At 49.2% G+C, this 18037-nt stretch overlaps 1 protein-coding gene across 5 annotated transcripts in view; it reads right to left on the bottom strand.

Annotated features, from left to right (window-relative positions):
- LOC125444590 (myosin-10-like) overlaps window positions 1-18037 on the bottom strand; it is a 74135-nt gene that overhangs the window by 50901 nt on the left and 5197 nt on the right. For all 5 annotated transcript variants that reach the window (XM_048517094.1, XM_048517092.1, XM_048517091.1 and 2 more), the window contains exon 2: window positions 3993-4351. In XM_048517094.1, coding sequence (XP_048373051.1) covers window positions 3993-4349 — 357 coding nt within the window. In that variant the 5' untranslated portion in view covers window positions 4350-4351. The remainder of the gene's footprint in view (window positions 1-3992; window positions 4352-18037) is intronic.

Genomic DNA, 18037 nt, shown 5'->3' on the forward strand with positions numbered 1-18037 from the left:
GGCAAGTTCGCGTGACAGCTCTCTCAATTTGCACAATTTATCCAAAGACATCTGAGAACCGGCCACTATTCCTCTTTCAGTCAAATGCAGGACCAGGGAGAAGGGAGTCCCAGCTTGTTCAATTGTTTCAGTTTATTAAGCAGGCATGCGTTAACTTGGGGCAGGGATTGTGTAACTTGGATACTCCGTACAACACCTAGCGCGGGGTTTACATAAGCAGTGGTAAACAGGCAGAAAGGGTGAGAGAAAAATGTGTGTCTGAGAGGAGAACCTGCTGTTCCGGTCAGAAATTTTCAGATCTCGAGTGAGAAGTCAAAGTGACGCTGGATCAGAGCGTGTTCATCAGCCCATGCCGTAAAAATAAAACTGGTGGAACGCTCCGTCCAGTGAGAACAGGGCCCTGCGGCATTTGCAGGACCTTTAAGACAGAGGCCCCCTTCCGCACCTGCAGAATAATGCACTTACAATCCACTTTCACGATTGTTTAAAAGTGGATTTTGCTATTCCACACAGTAAAGTCCAGCTGCAAAATGAATTGAAAGTGGATTTAAAATGCATTATTCTGCATGTGCGGAAGGGGCCAGAACTGTTCCACTAGGTTTGAGGCAGCTATGGGTTTTCCACCAGTCTGGCTTCTCCTCCTTATATAATGTATATATCAGGGTCATCAGATCTAGAATGATTTTAAGGATTTTTATCTGTGGTTATACTGATTTTGAATGTTTTTAATCTGTATTTATATTGGTTTTATGCGCTATTGAATATGTTGTGAGCCATCCTGGGCTTCTTAAGAGAAGGACAGCATACAAGACTAATAAATAATAATAGCTATTATTATCACCATCATCATCATCATCATCATTATTATTGATCATGATGATGATGATGATGATAATGATGATGATGATGATGATGATGATGATGATGTGTCCAACGTGTGATGTAATACAAAATCCAGCATATTGATCTTGTTTGCTGTGTATAACTTTGTATCAATATAATGATAATGATAATGATAATGATAATGATAATGATAATGATAATGATAATGATAATGATAATGATAATAGCTTGGATTTATGCCTCCCTTTCTCTCCTGTAAGGAGATGCAAAGGGGGTTACAATCTCCTTTCTCTTCCCCACGCCCCTCCCACCCCACAACAAACACCCTGTGAGGTGAGTGGGGCTGAGAGAGCTCCAAAGAACTGTGACTAGCCCCAGGTCACCCAGCTGGCATGTGTCGGAGTACACAAGCTAATCTGGTTCACCAGATAAGCCTCCACAGCTCAAGTGGCGGAGCAGGGAATCAAACCCAGTTCTCCAGATTAGAGCGCACCTGCTCTTAACCACTACGCCACGCTGGTAAGAAAATGGCACCCTTTTGGAATCTGCTGCCCCAAGCAGACTCTTCAAGCGGCTTCATGGTCGGCCTGGGAGCACACAGACAGGCTTTTTAAAAATTCAAATCAACTGGCATAAGAAAGAAAGCAGAGGGTGGCTCTTTTGTGAACAGAAGGTCACTTCTGGCAAACGGCTTGCTCCACACTGACGGTAGCACTTCATACCTTACACTGCCAAGCTGGTTGCCGAATTGAAATCTGGATGCCAAGGCCAGGCTGTTGTTTTGGCAGTGGGGGGCCAGCCCCTGAATTCGGCCCATGGCAGTGTGACCCCGTCACAGCCTCAGCAAAGACCGACACGGTTGCCGCTCAGCAACCGACGGACCACAAACTGTAGCCGTGCTTAGCGGAAAACGACTGAATCAACCTTCCAAACAGGGCATGAAGCAATTGGTTGCAATTGCAGGGAAGGGGATACAGGCGAAGCGGCAGGAAACGCGACCGAGCTGGTTCAGCGTGGAAGACGTTGCTCAGGAAGGCCGTGCCACTCTCCGTCCGTGGAGAATGTTTTATTGTCTTCGAAGTCGAACCGTCTCCCTGTCCTGGGCGCTTCACACACACAATGTGTTCCGCCTCAAGAGTCAGGGACATGTTTAGGCGCTCCGCGATTTCCACTTCTAAGATTCAGCGTGTTTGTGAACGTGCCCTCGGGAGAATTCATTTCACACCCCGTCGCCGGCTCCTGTTCTGGCTAAACAGGTCTAGTCCGTTCCCCGCCCCGATACCCAGCTGCAGGGGTGGGGATCTGGGGGGGGGGAGAGTGGGTGCAGGGCTGTCCGCGAGTCAGCGATGACGTGCGGCTCAGAGAATGTGTGGCACGGAGCCTCTGAGGGCAGCCTTTTGTGCCCGCTTGGGTGCTACGGAAACCAGAGCGAGACAATACCAGGACACAGGGGAGGGACATACCTTCTATTCTCCTCCACTCCACAGCAAGCTGGGCAGGGGAGGAGAGAAGGAAACGACCCTCAACTTGCGGCATCGTTGTCGCACATGCCACAAAGTTAGAAACAACAAAAGCCCAGCCCTGCATTCCAACAGATTGGCACCTCAACACAACCACAGCTGCCTATGAGAAGAAACTGGGCCCAGAGACCTGGCCACGTTCGTTCCCATCACCTACTCCCTGGTCCTTTGTAAGAGGAGATGCCAGAGCCTGAACTTGGGATGCTCCGAGTGCAAAGCAAAAGCACTTTCTTTCATAGCCCCTCCCAGCCAGGAGCCGAGACTGAGGGCATTCAGATCCCAGAAAGAGGAGTGTTTCAAACAGGTAAATTCCCTGAAAGAGAAGTGTTTTTTAAAAAACATAAAATTCCCTGGAAGAGGAAGAAGAAGAAGAGTTTGAATTTATATCCCATCTTTATCTCCTGTTAAGGAGACTCAAGGTGGCTTACAAGCTCCTTTCCCTTCCTCTCCCCACATCAGACACCTTGCGAGGTAGGTGGGGCTGAGAGAGGTCGGAAGGACTGTGACTAGCCCAAGGTCACCCAGCAGAAATACAGGAGAGTGGAAACACATCTGGTTCACCAGATAAGCCTCCGCCACTCAGGTGGAGGAGTGGGGAATCAAACCCGGTTCTCCAGATTAGAGTCCACCTGCTCTTAACCACTACACCACCCTGGCTCTCAGGAGTGTTTAAAACAGGCAAATTCCCTGGAAGAGGAGTGTTTTTTAAAAAAATTCCCTGGAAGAGGTGTGTTTTAAAAAGGTAAAGATAACCTCCTGAGCAAGAACTGGGTCTTTACTGACTCATGAGGCGATGTCACATCATGTTTACTAGGCAGGTGTGCTTATAGGGTGGTTTGCCATCCCCTTTCCCTGTTGTCTATACTTTACCCCCAGCTAGCTGGGTACTCATTTTACCAACCACGGAAGGACAGAAGGCTGAGTCAACTTTCAGCCAGCTACCTGAAACCGACTTTTGTCAGGTTCAGACTCAGGCTGGGAGCACAGCTTGGGACTGCAGTCCTGCAGTTTATTATTTTGCACCGTGGGGCTCCTTATAGGAGTGTTTGCTGGGTGAGAGAAAAAGGATACTGAGAACCAGAACTCCTGGCCTCTATAAGAAAGAAGCTTAGTGGGTCCAGAGGCGTAGCTGGGCCAGAGTGCGCCCACTGAGCACTCTTGTCTTTTCCGCCCTCCCCTCACCCCTCCGCAGAGCTCTGCTCCCCCCCCCCACCACCACTTACCTTAGTGCAGGCTGGAGAAGTAGCCTGCTCCCTTCAGGCTGAAAATGGCCTTGTGGGAACTACATTTCCCATGAGACCCTGGGGCTCGCAAGGTCTCCTGGGAAGTGTTGTTCCCACCAGGCCGTTTTCAGCCATGAAGGGAACAGGCCACTTTTCCAGCCTGCACTGTTTGACGAAGGTGAGTGGGGGGACGCCGCCACCACAGGGCCCCCCCGATTTTTTTCACCCCCAGGCACGCACCCGGTGCAACACGCCCCCCCCCCCCCCGGCCCCCTGTAGCTCCACCTCTGAGTGGGTCACAGCAACGGTGACAGAATGGGGTGAGAAGGGAGTAGTCGGGTGGTCTAGCAAGAGAAGCAGCAGCAAGGAGCCAGGGCTCCGGGGTCCCCTGGACAACCCCACTCACATAGATGAGGCCTGAATAGTAGCGGTCCTTGAGGTTGTGCAGCACCGAGGCCTCGTTAAGGCAGGTCAGCTCCGCCATGTCTTCCACCTTGGTGAACTTGGGCGGGTTCATCTTCTGGATGTCGTCCTTGGCGACCAGCACCTGACGCCCATTCTCGGCCAGCTCCACCAGCACCTCGTCTCCCCGCTCCTCGCGCAGCCCGGCTGCCTCGAAGCCATGACGCTCCGACGGGACCCACACCAGCCGCTTGGCCGTCCAATCCGCCTGGGACGCTGGGTTCCCCACCTGGTTCCGGTCCACAAAGAGGTATCTCTCGGCACTGGCGTCGCCCCGCGCTGTTGGGGCCCGGACAGCCATGGCTGGGATAAAAACAGAAGGCAGTCAAACAAACGTGGTACCGCATGCAACAAAAATAGAAACAATACTATACCAAGACTACACAAATTGCTGAACATACAGATTTAACACAAAAAGTGCATAGACCACGCATAGGTGTCAAACTCGCAGCCCTCCAGATGTTATGTACTACAGTTCCCATCATCCCCTGCCATTATCATGCTGGCAGTGGATGATGGGAACTGTAGTCCATGACATCTGGAGGGCCGCTAGTTTGACACCTATGGACTATAGCATATCAATGCAAATTAGACTGCAAATAAACACGAAGAAAAAGAGTTTGGATTTATGCCCCCCCTTTCCCTCCTGTAAGGAGACTTAGAGGGGCTTACAATCTCCTTTCCCTTCCCTTCCCCCCCAAAACAAACACGCTGTGAGGTGGGTGGGGCTGAGAGAACTACAAAAAGCCGTGACTAACCCAAGGTCACCCAGCTGGTGTGTGTTGGCGCGCACAAGCTAATCTGGTTCACTAGATAAGCCTCCACAGTTCAAGGGGCAGAGCTGGGAACCAAACCCGGTTCTCCAGATTAGAGTGCACCTGCTCTTAACCACTACGCCACTGCTGCTCCCACTGTCCCCCGTGAATTCAACATGTCCGAAGTGGACAAGCAGAAATAAGCCAAAAGCCAAAAAATGGGGAAAGCTCCCTGGCGTATCTCGTTTCGTGGCTGGCTTTTCTCACTTCATCAGCAGTTTAGCTGATCATGCCCATTAATCTTGGGAGTCACTATCTCATCATCTGTCCTAAAAGGCAATTACATGCCGTATATAATATTCAATATTCAGACGCCCGGAAATAACATCCTCCATCGGGCTATGTCATTCTGTGCTTTGAAGCTCAAAGATAAAATCAAGGAAAGATGAGGCAGGGTACATTTGGATAACTTATCAGCCCTAACCTTCCCAGCTTCCAAAATATCCCAGATCCCAGGGCTTGCGTCTCTCCGCGACTCCACTGCACCTTCTGTACCCGACGAAGTGAGCCAGCGTGGTGTAGTGGTTAAGAGCAGGTGCACTCTAATCCGGGGAACCGGGGTCGATTCCCCGCTCTGCCGCTTGAGCTGTGGAGGCTTATCTGGTGAACCAGATTAGCTTGTGCCCTCCGACACAGCTGGGTGACCTTGGGCAAGTCACAGTTCTTCGGAGCTCTCTCAGCCCCACTCACCCCACAGGGTGTTTGTTGTGAGGCGGGAAGGGAAAGGAGATTGTCGTCTCCTTACAGGAGTGAAAGGAGGGATATAAATCCAAACACTTCTTCTTCTTTGACTCCTGAAACCTTACACCCTACAAATCGTGCTGGTTTCTAAGGTGCCCAGAACTTGAATCCAGCTTTTCTGCAGCAGATCAAGATGGCTATCCTCGGAAAAGATTTCCGCTCCTGTCTCGTCAGAAACTCACCCTGTGCAACTAGAAAAAAAATCACATCTGAAGTTAGTCCATACAGACTGGTCCACTGTAGACATTTTTACTGCTCCCAACACGCTCCCAACACTCTTTCTGTTCCCTTTTGCGGAATCAGGAATACAACACATCTGGAAAATTTCAGGGCTGTGGGTATTTTCTTCCCCCATAGGGGAAAAATGCACATTTGGGGGAAGTTGGGGGGGGGGGGGGAAGAGTATGGAAATATTTATAGCAGTTATTTGATCCCCAAATACAGAACTCGTCCAAATCCTTCGGACTCCAAGCGTCTAACACAAACATTACAATGCCAACAACAGAGAGCTGTGTTTACACAGCAATTGCCGGGAAATAAAAATCTGGATTTTGGCACGGCGGGGTCTAACTGAGGATAAGCAAAAGGGGTGCCCAGAATCAAGATTCCTGAGTTCCCAGGAAGAAGGCTGCGGTTCTGGTGGGTCAGGAGAGGAGATGGCAGCGGCTCTCAGGGGGGAGTTTGAAAGCTCAAAAGAAGTTGGTATTTCAGAGCATTCCTACTCAGGTGTAAGTACAGAATGGATCTCCCGCTTCCTCCCCTAAGGAAAAAACACACACATTTCCAGTTGTGGTGGGTTTTCCAGGCTGTGCGGCCGTGGTCTGGTAGATCTTGTTCCTAAAGTTTCACCTGCACCTGTGGCTGGAATCTTCAGAGGTGTATCACAGAGAGAAGTGTGTTACACACTGTGTCCAGTGAGAAGGGAATTCTTAGTTGGGTCTGTATTGTCCATGTCCAAGGATTTGCATTCACTAATACTGTTGCTACTGAAGGGGATGCAAATGCGAATGTAAACGGACTGAAAAACCCCCCTGCAACACAATCCAGTCAACCACACCTTCGCACAGAACGTTCCATCCGAACACTTACTGATTGGTTCCCCGCCCTGGGACATGGACAATATATACCCAACTAAACATTCCCTTCTCACTGGACACAGTGTGCAACACACTTCTCTCTGTGATACACCTCTGCAGATGCCAGCCACAGATGCAGGAGAAACAGGAGGAGGAGGAGGAGGAGGAGGAGGAGGAGGAAGAGGAAGAGGAAGAAGAAGAGGAAGAGGAGGAGTTTGGATTTTTATCCTCCCTTTCTCTCCTGCAGGAGACTCAAAGGGGCTTACAATCTCCTTGCCCTTCCCCCCTCACAACAAACACCCTGTGAGGTGGGTGGGGCTGAGAGAGCTCCGAGAAGCTGTGACTAGCCCAAGATCACCCAGCTGGCGTGTGTGGGAGTGCACAGGCTAATCTGAATTCCCCAGAGAAGCCTCCACAGCTCAGGCGGAAGAGCTGGGAATCAAACCCGGTTCCTCCAGATTAGATACACGAGCTCTTAACCTCTGACAGCCCGGAAAGCCCACAACAACCAGTTGAGTCCGGTCGTGGAAAGCCTTCGACAATACCCGCATTTCCAGTTTCCCCTGAAACTGTGGGGACAAACCAAACGTGGCCCTTTCGCATCTTCATAACTAGCTTTTAAACGCAACGCTCCAACTCCCGGAACGCTCCATCCACTACAAAGTCAATTCGTTGAAACATGCAATATTTAAGCTATGGAAAACCTCTCTCTATAAGTAACTCCCATGTATGGCCAAATTTGCATTTCCTTGTTGCAGGATTTGGGCCTGTGGATGTGGGCATGCGCAAGAGAGGAGGAGGCAGGAAAGTCGGCAGCGTGGACCTGACGCTGCCATTCCGACACATACATAGCAAGGCAAGGCCGATCAAACTACCTCCCAGCCAAGCCTATTCTAGTCATTGGCTATGCATTCCTGCAAATAAAGTTGGCGTGGGAGGCTGTCATGTATCCCTGTGATTAGCCCGTTCCTAATAACCGCAACTGAAAGGAATCAACAAGGAATCCAAGGAATCAACAGAGGCAAGGGAGAAAAATCGGAACAAAAATATTTCGTTGTTTTAAAACACAGGGCGCCTTACAAAGTGGTCATGGTAGTAAGCAAAACCACATGGCGGTGCTAACCGCTACCCAGTACAAAAGTATTAAAGGGGAATAAGTTGGACTCTGGACCAGTAAGTCTTTGGCTAGTCGAGGGGTCTGCAACCTGGGGCTCTCCAGATGTTCATGGACTACAAATCCCATCAGCCCCTGCCAGCATGGCCAATTGGCTGATGAGGTTTGTAGCTCATGAACAACTGGAGAGCCAAAGGTTGCAGACCCCTGGGCTAGACCAAAGATCCATCTTGTATTGCCAGCCAACAACTGTATCTCCCTTCTTCACAATCTCTCTATCTCTCCTCCACCCGCAATCTTAGGTAGTACCTGCGCTACAGGCATCATGCAAGTTTAATTCTTCCTCTTCAGGGGGTCCTAGCAATTGAAATTTGGGGGCAGAAAGGTGACAGATATCTCTCACAGAATTGTTAGCAGCTATGCTGAACGACAATTCCCAGGGCTTTTGTGTGGGCCGCTATGACAGCTAAATAAGTATAGAACAGGCAAAAGCGTACAGTGTTGATGCACCTCCATTTTATCTTCCCCCCCCCTCCAGATTTTCCGTTCCGAAAAAGCAACCACTGCTGTGCAACCGGGGTGATCCGTTGCTGGTCGGGCGACAACCTACGAGAGCGCCCCGACGTAACCGGCTGTAGCAGATCGGCTCACAGTCAAGAAAGTCACGAACACAGACAGGAAACGCTAGGGAAAAAAACCAGATGGGAAAAGACCCCAGAAATCTACCTCCTGCCCAACCTCCACCCTCTCTTCAGGCACTTGACGGGTTTCCCCCTTCTCTCTTCTCTCGTAAAATCCGACCGCCGCCAAGACTCTCGTTCCTGATCTCCAGCTCAGAGACCCCAGGAAGCATCTGGCTGATGAGCTGGATTTTCCAGATCACGCCATTACCAGCGACTGGGCTCCCGCTGGGCTCAGTGGTGCACGCGGCGGCTTTCTTTGCTCGGGCCACTGGAGCCAAACACTCGAGGCCTTGTTCCAGCCACCAGACTCAGCCGTGGGGGTCTGTCCACGAACACATGGGGTCTTGCTAATTCTTCGCATGAACAGGCCTGCCGAGAGCGCTCGTCACTCCGGTTGCTTGTATGGTGCTTTAGAACAGAGGTGGGATCCAAAAATTTTAGTAACAGGTTCCCATGGTGGTGGGATTCAAACAGTGGCGTAGCGCCAATGGGGCTGGGCGGGGCACGACGGGGCGTGGCCGGGCATTCCGGGGGTGGGGCATTCATAATTTCTCTGTTACTGTAAAAACTCTTACTGTAAAAAAAAGTTCCTAATTTCCAGCTGGTATCTTTCTGTCCATAATTTAAACTCATTATAGCAAGTCCTATCGTCTACTGCCAACAGAAACAACTACTTCTCCTCTAATTGACTGCCTGGCAAATACTTAATACTTTCAAATACTTAATTTTGTTTCTAGAAATCAAAAGAAGGATACTTTCCTTAAACAAGGAACTTGACCATATTGCTAAAACATGTTTTTAAAACAGCCCAACAGGGAGAATTATCCCGTTTTCTACCTTCGCTAACCAGCCACATAGGAAACAACAGGACTTTATGATTTGTGGACCTAATTGAATTTCTAATGGAAAAGCAGACCCAATTAGTCACCCCCTCTCGGCACACACAAATAATTAGTAACCCACTCTCGGGAACTGGTGAGAACCTGCTGGATCCCACCTCTGCTTTCGCATCATACGTGTAAGACATAAGGCTTCTCACGTTCTACTCGGCAAAGCATAGCCCGCGGGGGTCCTCTGATTTCTGGCACTTAGATTCCAAGCAGCAAGGTTCCTAGACGCATGCTGAGATCTATAAGTCTTGCATCTATTGTACCAGGAGGATCGTGTCTCCTGGTACAATCCCTGAAAATCGTTGCAGTTGGCAAATAAAAATGTATTGGTGATCCCTGGCCCAAAAGAAGAAGAAGAAGAAGAGTTTGGATTTATATCCGCCCCCCCTTTCTCTTCTGCAAGGAGACTCAAAGGGGCTTACAATCTCCTTCCCCCCTCACAGCAAACACCCTGTGAGGTAGGTGGGGCTGAGAGAGCTCCGAAGAACTGTGACTAGCCCCAGGTCACCCAGCTGTGTTGGAGTGCACAAGCTAATCTAGTTTACCAGATAAGCCTCCACAGCTCCAGTGGCAGAGCAGGGAATCAAACCCAGTCCCCCAGATTAGAGTGCACCTGCTCTTAACCACTACACCATGCTGACTCTCAATCAGAGCCAGGTAATTTCCATCCTGGTCCCAACCTGTTTGTATGCTTTGTCTGGGCCCTGTGGGCCTTAGTGCAATTCTGCAGGGCCTGTAAGATGGAGATGTTCCACCAGGCATACGGCTGACCAGCTACGGTTTTCCATCTTCCACCCCCACCCCCCCGTTTCCCACCTATCTTTTTTACTTCTCTCTTGTATTTCGTTATTATGATTCAGTCACCATCTGATTTAGATTATGTTTCAACTGTTTTAATTGCTTTACTGTTATTTACAAATTGTTGCAAGGCGCCTTGTTTTTTACGGAGGCTTGCAGGGTATTTTTACCGACGAGAGAACGGGAAAGAGAAAGAATGTCCTCACAGTGCTCTGGAGGGGAGAGGTGGCTCAAACCTCTTTGCACAAAGAGCAAAGGGTGGCAGGTGACGCCCTTTGGATGCCAACCAAGGCAGGTGCAACCCGATTAGCATACCTTTGCCAGGTAACCACCTGTTACAGCTGCCACGCCCTTGCCCAAGAATTCAGAAGCAGCTCCGGTTCTAAATGCACTAAGGCCCATAATTAGAGAACCCATTAATCCCACCTTTCCCTGCTGTAGCCCACAAGGATCCCCTCTCTTCCTAAGGGCCACTGGAGTCCTAAAACTGTAACCTCCCCGCCCTCCCTACACACACACACACACACACACACACACAAATATATTTCATTCCTACAACAGACTCAAAAGTTCACTCCCATTTCCCAGAGATGAATACAGGGCAAAAAAAAATTAAACAAATATTGTCCTGTGGTGTCAATTTCACAAATACCAACACTGGTTTACCTTTATGTCGCATAACTCTTCCGCCTTTTACAAATACGGACACAGAGATTAGACTCATCGGCCCCAGTGATCGCTGCTCTTCCAAACTTGTTAAATCTTTTACTTCTGACTGAGATACAAAAAATCTGGGCTCTTCGTTCCGGCTTGTGTGGTAAAGGGAACTTTGAGCCTCAAAAGTTTAAACTCCGAAAATCTTGCAGGTCTCTCTGGTGCTACTGGGCTTGAGTCTAGCTCTTCTACTACAGCACACGTATGAAAATATTTCATTATTATAAACTATTAACACACTCTCTAAAACAAACAAACCATAAGAACATAAGAAAGAGCCTGCTGGGTCAGATCAGAGTCCATCTAGTCTAGTACTCTGCTACTCGCAGTGGCCCACCAGGTGCCTTTGGGAGCTCACGTGCAGGATGTGAAAGCAATGGCCTTCTGCTGCTGCTCCTGAGCACCTGGTCTGCTAAGGCATTTGCAATCTCAGATCAAGGAGGATCAAGATTGGTAGCCATAGATCGACTTCTCCACAAATCTGTCCAAGCCCCTTTTAAAGCTATCCAGGTTAGTGGCCATCACCACCTCCTGTGGCAGCCTGCCATATTGACCCTGAGCTCAGATCCCCTATACCAGGGGTAGGGAACCTGCAGCTCTCCAGATGTTCAGGAACTACAATTCCCATCAGCCTCTGTCAGCATGGCCAATTGGCCATGCTGGTAAGGGCTGATGGGAATTGTAGTTCCTGAATATCTGGAGAGCCGCAGGTTCCCTACCCCTGCCCTATACTCTTCCTTTGCCACCCATATATACTTCTTGTTCTCATATACACCAGCCTGAGGTCACCAGGAATCAAACTATACTAGATTCAGCAGCTTCTTTTCTGTACTCAGAGCTGGAACTTCAGAGTCTGACAATATATCTAGAAAACACACACGTTTATCCGGACCTACACAGGGAATAACCAACACACTACATAACCTATCCCATCCCCAAAAAAACAAACACCCCACACAACTGCATAAAATGTAAGTAAAGTCTTGCTGGATCAGACCAAGAGTTCATCTAATCCAGTCTGGAGAACAGGGTTTGATTCCCTGCTCTGCTACTTTTATTCAATCAATCAATCAATCAATCAATCTATCTATCTATCTATCTATCTATCTATCTATCTATCTATCTATCTATCTATCTATCAATCTATCTATCAATCTATCTACCTCCCTACCTATCTACCCATCTACCCATCTACCCATCTACCCATCTATCTACCCATCTATCTACCCATCTATCTACCCATCTACCTATCTATCTACCCATCTATCTATCTATCTACCCATCTATCTACCCATCTATCTACCCATCTATCTACCCATCTATCTACCCATCTATCTATCTATCTATCTATCTATCTATCTATCTATCTATCTATCTACCTATCTATCTATCTACCTCCCTCCCTATCTACCTCCCTACCTATCTATCTATCTATCTACCTCCCTACCTATATATCTATCTATCTACCTCCCTCCCTATCTATCTATCTACCTCCCTACCTATCTATCTACCTCCCTACCTATCTACCTATCTATCTACCTACCTACCTACCTACCTATCTATCTACCTATCTATCTATCTACCTACCTACCTACCTATCTATCAATCTATCTATCAATCTATCTACCTCCCTATCTATCTATCTACCTCCCTACCTATCTATCTATCTACCTCCCTACCTATCTATCTATCTACCTCCCTACCTATCTACCTCCCTACCTATCTACCTATCTACCTATCTACCTATCTACCTACCTACCTACCTACCTACCTACCTACCTACCTACCTACCTACCTACCTACCTATCTATCTATCTATCTATCTATCTATCTATCTATCTATCTATCTATCTATCTATCTATCTATCTATCTATCTATCTATCTATCTATCTACCTATCTATCTATCATTTAATGTTTTCGATTTCTTAACCGCCCTCCCCCTAAGGGCTCATGGCGGTGCACAACATAATTGTAAAAACATTAAAACTATTGCAGTTTAAAATCATTTAAAACACTGACAGAATTTCTAGAAAACTTCAGCTACAAAAGATGGCGATAAAACCCCTACCACCACCACCACCCCCCCCCAAAACCAACGGAGGCCAGGATCAAATGGGGATTCAATCAACCCGGCTGGCCAAATGGCTGGCGGAACAGGTCCGTTTTACAGGCCCCACGGAAAGCTTGTAGATCCCGCAGGGCCCTGGTCTCTTTTGGGAGCCTGTTCCACCAGAGTGGGGCCAGGGCTGTAAAAGCTCCGGCCCGAGTAGAGGCCAGACAGATGTCTTTCGGGCCGGGGATCACCAGTAGGTTCTCCTCCGATGATCAGAGGGACCTAGCAGGGCAATATGGGGAGACACGGTCCCTCAGGTATGAAGGTCCAAGGCCGCTAATGGCCTTGAAGATTAAAACCTTGAGCTGCGGAGGCTTATCTGGTGAACCAGATTAGCTTGTGCACTCCAACACACGCCAGCTGGGTGACCTTGGACTAGTCACAGTTCTTCGGAGCTCTCTCAGCCCCACCCATCTCACAGGGTGTCTGTTGTGGGGAGGGGAAGGCGATTGTAAGCCCCTTCGAGTCTCCTTGCAGGAGAGAAAGGGCGGATATAAATCCAAACTCTTCTTCTTCTTCTTCTTCAGATAGGTAGAATGCCATAGACTCCAACCTCCAAACCTGCCATCTTCTTCAGGGGAACTACTTCCTAGAGACTGGAGATGAGTTATAATTACAGGGAATCTGCTATCCCAGGATGCTGGCAACGTTACCCATTACTTCCTGATGCCCAGCTCTTCCACTTTAAACCACTTGGCCAAGTTTTTGTCTGAACAGGCCCGGTCCTTCCCCACCTCCATCCCTGCCCTACTGGATTAAAGAGCGAACTCTGTTTCACAAAAAAAGATAGTATTTCCACACTTCCACACATGAGGCACTTCCGCAACATTCCACCCAATTCCTCAATCGGCCAGGCTCCTGCCCCACCTGAGGGGATTGGCCAGCATCCCACCGAAAAAGTCTGAAGCGGCAGCGGCGAGGGAAGCGCCTGCCAAGCGGTGCCCAGCCGAGTGGCACTAACGAGCCAGCGGCACAGTCGTTAGCTAATTAATTTGCTGAGCAATCCCACGGTGAGGCCATTAGGGCGGTGGCAAACAACTGCCTCGGGCCTCCGGAGGCCCAGGCAAATCTAGGATTCCTGGTATATGCCGTCTCTGGCCGAGAATCGGCATCGGGCGCTACATGCCCTGAACAGAAAAGACAGGTCAAGTGTAAAAGCGGAAGATTGAAGGAAATTACCTCACTGGGTCTCCAAAACATCCCACTGCACCCTGTGACTTCTTCCTCTCCACCCAGCAGCAGGATTCTTGCACCTTTAAGCACCTCCGCATGCCGAAATTATACTTTCCCTGGAGTCAAGACTCAGAACTAGGAAAGTCTGTACCTGCTGCCTGTTGTGCACCTGTAAAAGGTACAGCCGCCCTGCCAGAAAAAGAAGGCCCCAACCTGAAATTATGACAATTTGGGGAACCTAGGGTTGGCAAATAACCAGGGAAAAACTCCGCCAGCCTGACCACCTCCTAACAGGATACGGGTGAACATTTTTCATGGGAGAAGGTTAATATATGCTGATTTATCAGTTCATAGGGCTGTTAAACAGAGAAGCTACACAGGCCAGTTCAAAAGTTAGAATTCACGGGAGTGGGACTCCTGAGAAGGCAGCGGGGCCTACCACTTTTGATCTCAGAAAACAGGACCTAGCGAGGATTGTCCCATGATTCATTGCAAATCTGAATCGCCAGTGAATCACGTACCTATTTTACCCTGTACCTTGTGACGGTGGCAAAACAGAGTATTTATTTTATCGAAAGCACGAATACCACGCCTTTCCACCTAATCCAGGCCACTGGCAGCTTTCAATCAAAAACAACCACCCAGAATAATCCGTGTAGGATAAACAAAGGCAACGAAAAAAAATATTGATGTCAGGAAATATCCTAAAAATAGCAACCAGGTGTCTCCGAGAATCGTAGGTGAACGATTTGTGTCAACTGGCACCTGGCAAAAGAGGACAAAGGAGGGGGCCTGATGTATGATGGCATTGCAAAGTTTGGGCGCTGCTGCAGAAATTGTCCTGTTTCCTGTTGCCCCCACCTACACGAGTTTTTTGGGGGGGACCCCAAGCTGTCAGCCAGTATAGTGTAGTGGTTAAGAGTGACAGACTCTAAACTAGAGAACCAAGTTCAATTCCCCACTCCTCCTCACAAAGTCAGTCACAGTTCTCTCAGGACTCTCTCAGCTCATGCGGAGGCAGGCAATGGACAGCTGAACATCCAAACATCTCTTGCCTTGAAAAACCCGAACATCTGAACGTCTCTTGCCTTAAAAAACCAAACATCCGAACATCTCTTGCCTTGAAAAACCAAACATCCAAACATCTCTTGCCTTGAAAAACCCGAACATCCGAACATCTCTTGCCTTGAAAAACCCGAACATCCGAACATCTCTTGCCTTGAAAAACCCGAACATCCGAACGTCTCTTGCCTTGAAAAACCTGAACATCCGAACGTCTCTTGCCTTAAAAAACCGAACATCCGAACATCTCTTGCCTTGAAAAAACCGAACATCCGAACATCTCTTGCCTTGAAAAACCGAACATCCGAACATCTCTTGCCTTGAAAAACCGAACATCCGAACATCTCTTGCCTTGAAAAAACCGAACATCCGAACATCTCTTGCCTTGAAAAACCGAACATCCGAACATCTCTTGCCTTGAAAACCCTACGGCCCTTTCCACCCCCATCACCCCAAACAGGGCTCAGCGGAAATCTGTGAGGCCCGGGCAAAACCATATTGAAGAAGCAATCATACAAGTACCCTAGTCTTTGTCTTTTGGAGACAGGTAAAAACCAGCACTCTGAATGGCTCGAAACCAGTAGCCACTGGCGATCTTCTCAGACTGGCAACAGGTGATCCGACCTGCCAACTTTAGTAGGCACCCAATATTGTGAATCTTTCTAAATTTCCAGACACTTTTCTTAGGCACTCCACACATAATGTGTTGCGGCACAACAAGACCTTGCAGCGCTGGGCGGAAAACTGACCTTTGGGGGAAGGAGAGTCCAAATCGGACTGAACACCAACGCCCGGATAATTGGTTGGCACTCAAGCAAACAAAAATTAACATATACAAATGAACAAATCAGCTCATTCCACAGGACAGAGGAATTCTCTCTGGTCCAGAGGGTTATGATGACGAGCGGACCTGAAATTCCTGGATTCAGGGCATGTTGTGAAGGAAGAAGATAGGGCTGAGAAATCAGAGAAATCACAGACTACTGGTTTGGTCAGTGGAGAAGTAGTGGCTTAAAACAGGAACATGCAACACGGCATTCCTATTTTATTCTTATTTGTTCAAATAATAAGCCCCTCCCCACCACAGAAAATGCCCTGCCAATGGCCCCTTGCGCTCGGCTGGCGGTTTGGGACTGACAGCGCCGTTACTGGAATCGCAAGAATGCCCTCGAGAACCCACAACCCTGCTGGCATTTGCAAGCGCGTTCGCCTGAACGGCGAGGACTCCAAACCCTCGCTCTCCAGGCGCTGAACGGTCAACGAAAAGAAAACGACAGGGCGGGGGACAGCATAGCGGGGCAGAAACGCATTCCAGGTAAGGCAGATAGATCACTGGCGCGATACCGAAGAGAAATGGGAGGGAAGCGTACCAGGCTTTTAGGGCCCACTGGTTTGATCTGGCCCGAACACTCGAAAGGAAGCCACAAGGCGTGGCGCCGTGCCCAGGGGTAATTGGTTCCAAATGCGTCTCCCTCTGGGGTGCGGCGTGGGTAAGACAGCAGAAAAACGCAGAGCTCTGCAGAGGTGCCAGTGGCGTTCATCTTCAAAGCTGAACGGAGATGAAAAGCGAGAAGGGAGTGGTTGCCTTGTGCTCAAACAAGGAGAGGCCGGGTGCCAGGCTGCCCGGGGTTCTCTGGGCCAGGAAGGGCCCGCGTCAGAGTGGGGAGGAGAGGAGAGAGCCCGAAAGGGTTAAGAACGGGAATCAACGCTCTGTGGGCTGAGACCTTCCTATAATTGTTAGTTAAGACAGCCACAGGAGTTTGTTTTGCTTGGGATGGTTGGAATATTTCTGGCGTGGCTGCCTCGCCAAGCTGGGAGGCTCCTTAAACTGCCAGGGAGGAGGTGCCCGGTTCTCAGCGGCCCACTTGCAGCCTGTCTGCATTAGAAGTGATCTTCCTTTTGGCTGTTCACCTGTCAAAAGTACAGTACTGTAGGGCGAACCGCCCATGTAAGCTCAGGAGTCAAGCCTGTTCGCCCTTCCTCGTTTCAGTCATCTTTAAGGAAGCTGGGACAGTTCTGATTTCTGTCCCTCCCAGCCAGTGACCCATAAAGGACTAAGGCTGTAGAGTCCCAAACAGTTCCAAAGGTTCTGGTAAGGTGGGGGGGTGGTAAGCACTGCCCATTTTGCAGTGTTGTGGGGTTTCAGGGGTGTATGGCCGTGTTCCAGTAGCATTTTCTCCTGACATTTCGCCTGCATTTGTGGCTGGCATCTTCAGAGGATCCTCTGAAGACGCCAGCTACAGATGCAGGTGAAACGTCAGGGGAAAATGCTACTGGAACAGGGCCATACAGCCCGGAAACCCCACAACACTCCAGTGGTTCCGGCCATGAAAGCCTTCAACACTGCCCATTTTGATTTCGGTGAACAAAGCAGCATCGAGGATCATAGCAAGCCAGCCAGGTCCTTTCCACAGGGCCTACTTGTGAATGGCCCCCCAAATCAAGCACCGTGTGAAGTATCGGAGACCTGTACAACCCTTTTACTTCCCTTTGGTGGGTTTGGTGGGGTTTGGTGCGTTTTCCAGACTGCGTGGCTGTAGTCTGGTAGTTTTTGCTCCTAACACTTCACCTGATGGAGCAGCAGTGGCGTAGGAGGTTAAGAGCTCATGTATCTAATCTGGAGGAACCGGGTTTGATTCTCCGCTCTGCCGCCTGAGCTGTGGAGGCTTATCTGGGGAATTCAAATTAGCCTGTACACTCCCACACACGCCAGCTGGGTGACCTTGGGTTAGTCACAGCTTCTCGGAGCTCTCTCAGCCCCACCCACCTCACAGGGTGTTTGTTGTGAGGGGGGAAGGGCAAGGAGAT

The sequence above is a fragment of the Sphaerodactylus townsendi genome, linkage group LG15, assembly GCF_021028975.2.
Source record: "Sphaerodactylus townsendi isolate TG3544 linkage group LG15, MPM_Stown_v2.3, whole genome shotgun sequence".
In the NCBI taxonomy this organism is placed as follows: Eukaryota; Metazoa; Chordata; class Lepidosauria; order Squamata; family Sphaerodactylidae; genus Sphaerodactylus; species Sphaerodactylus townsendi.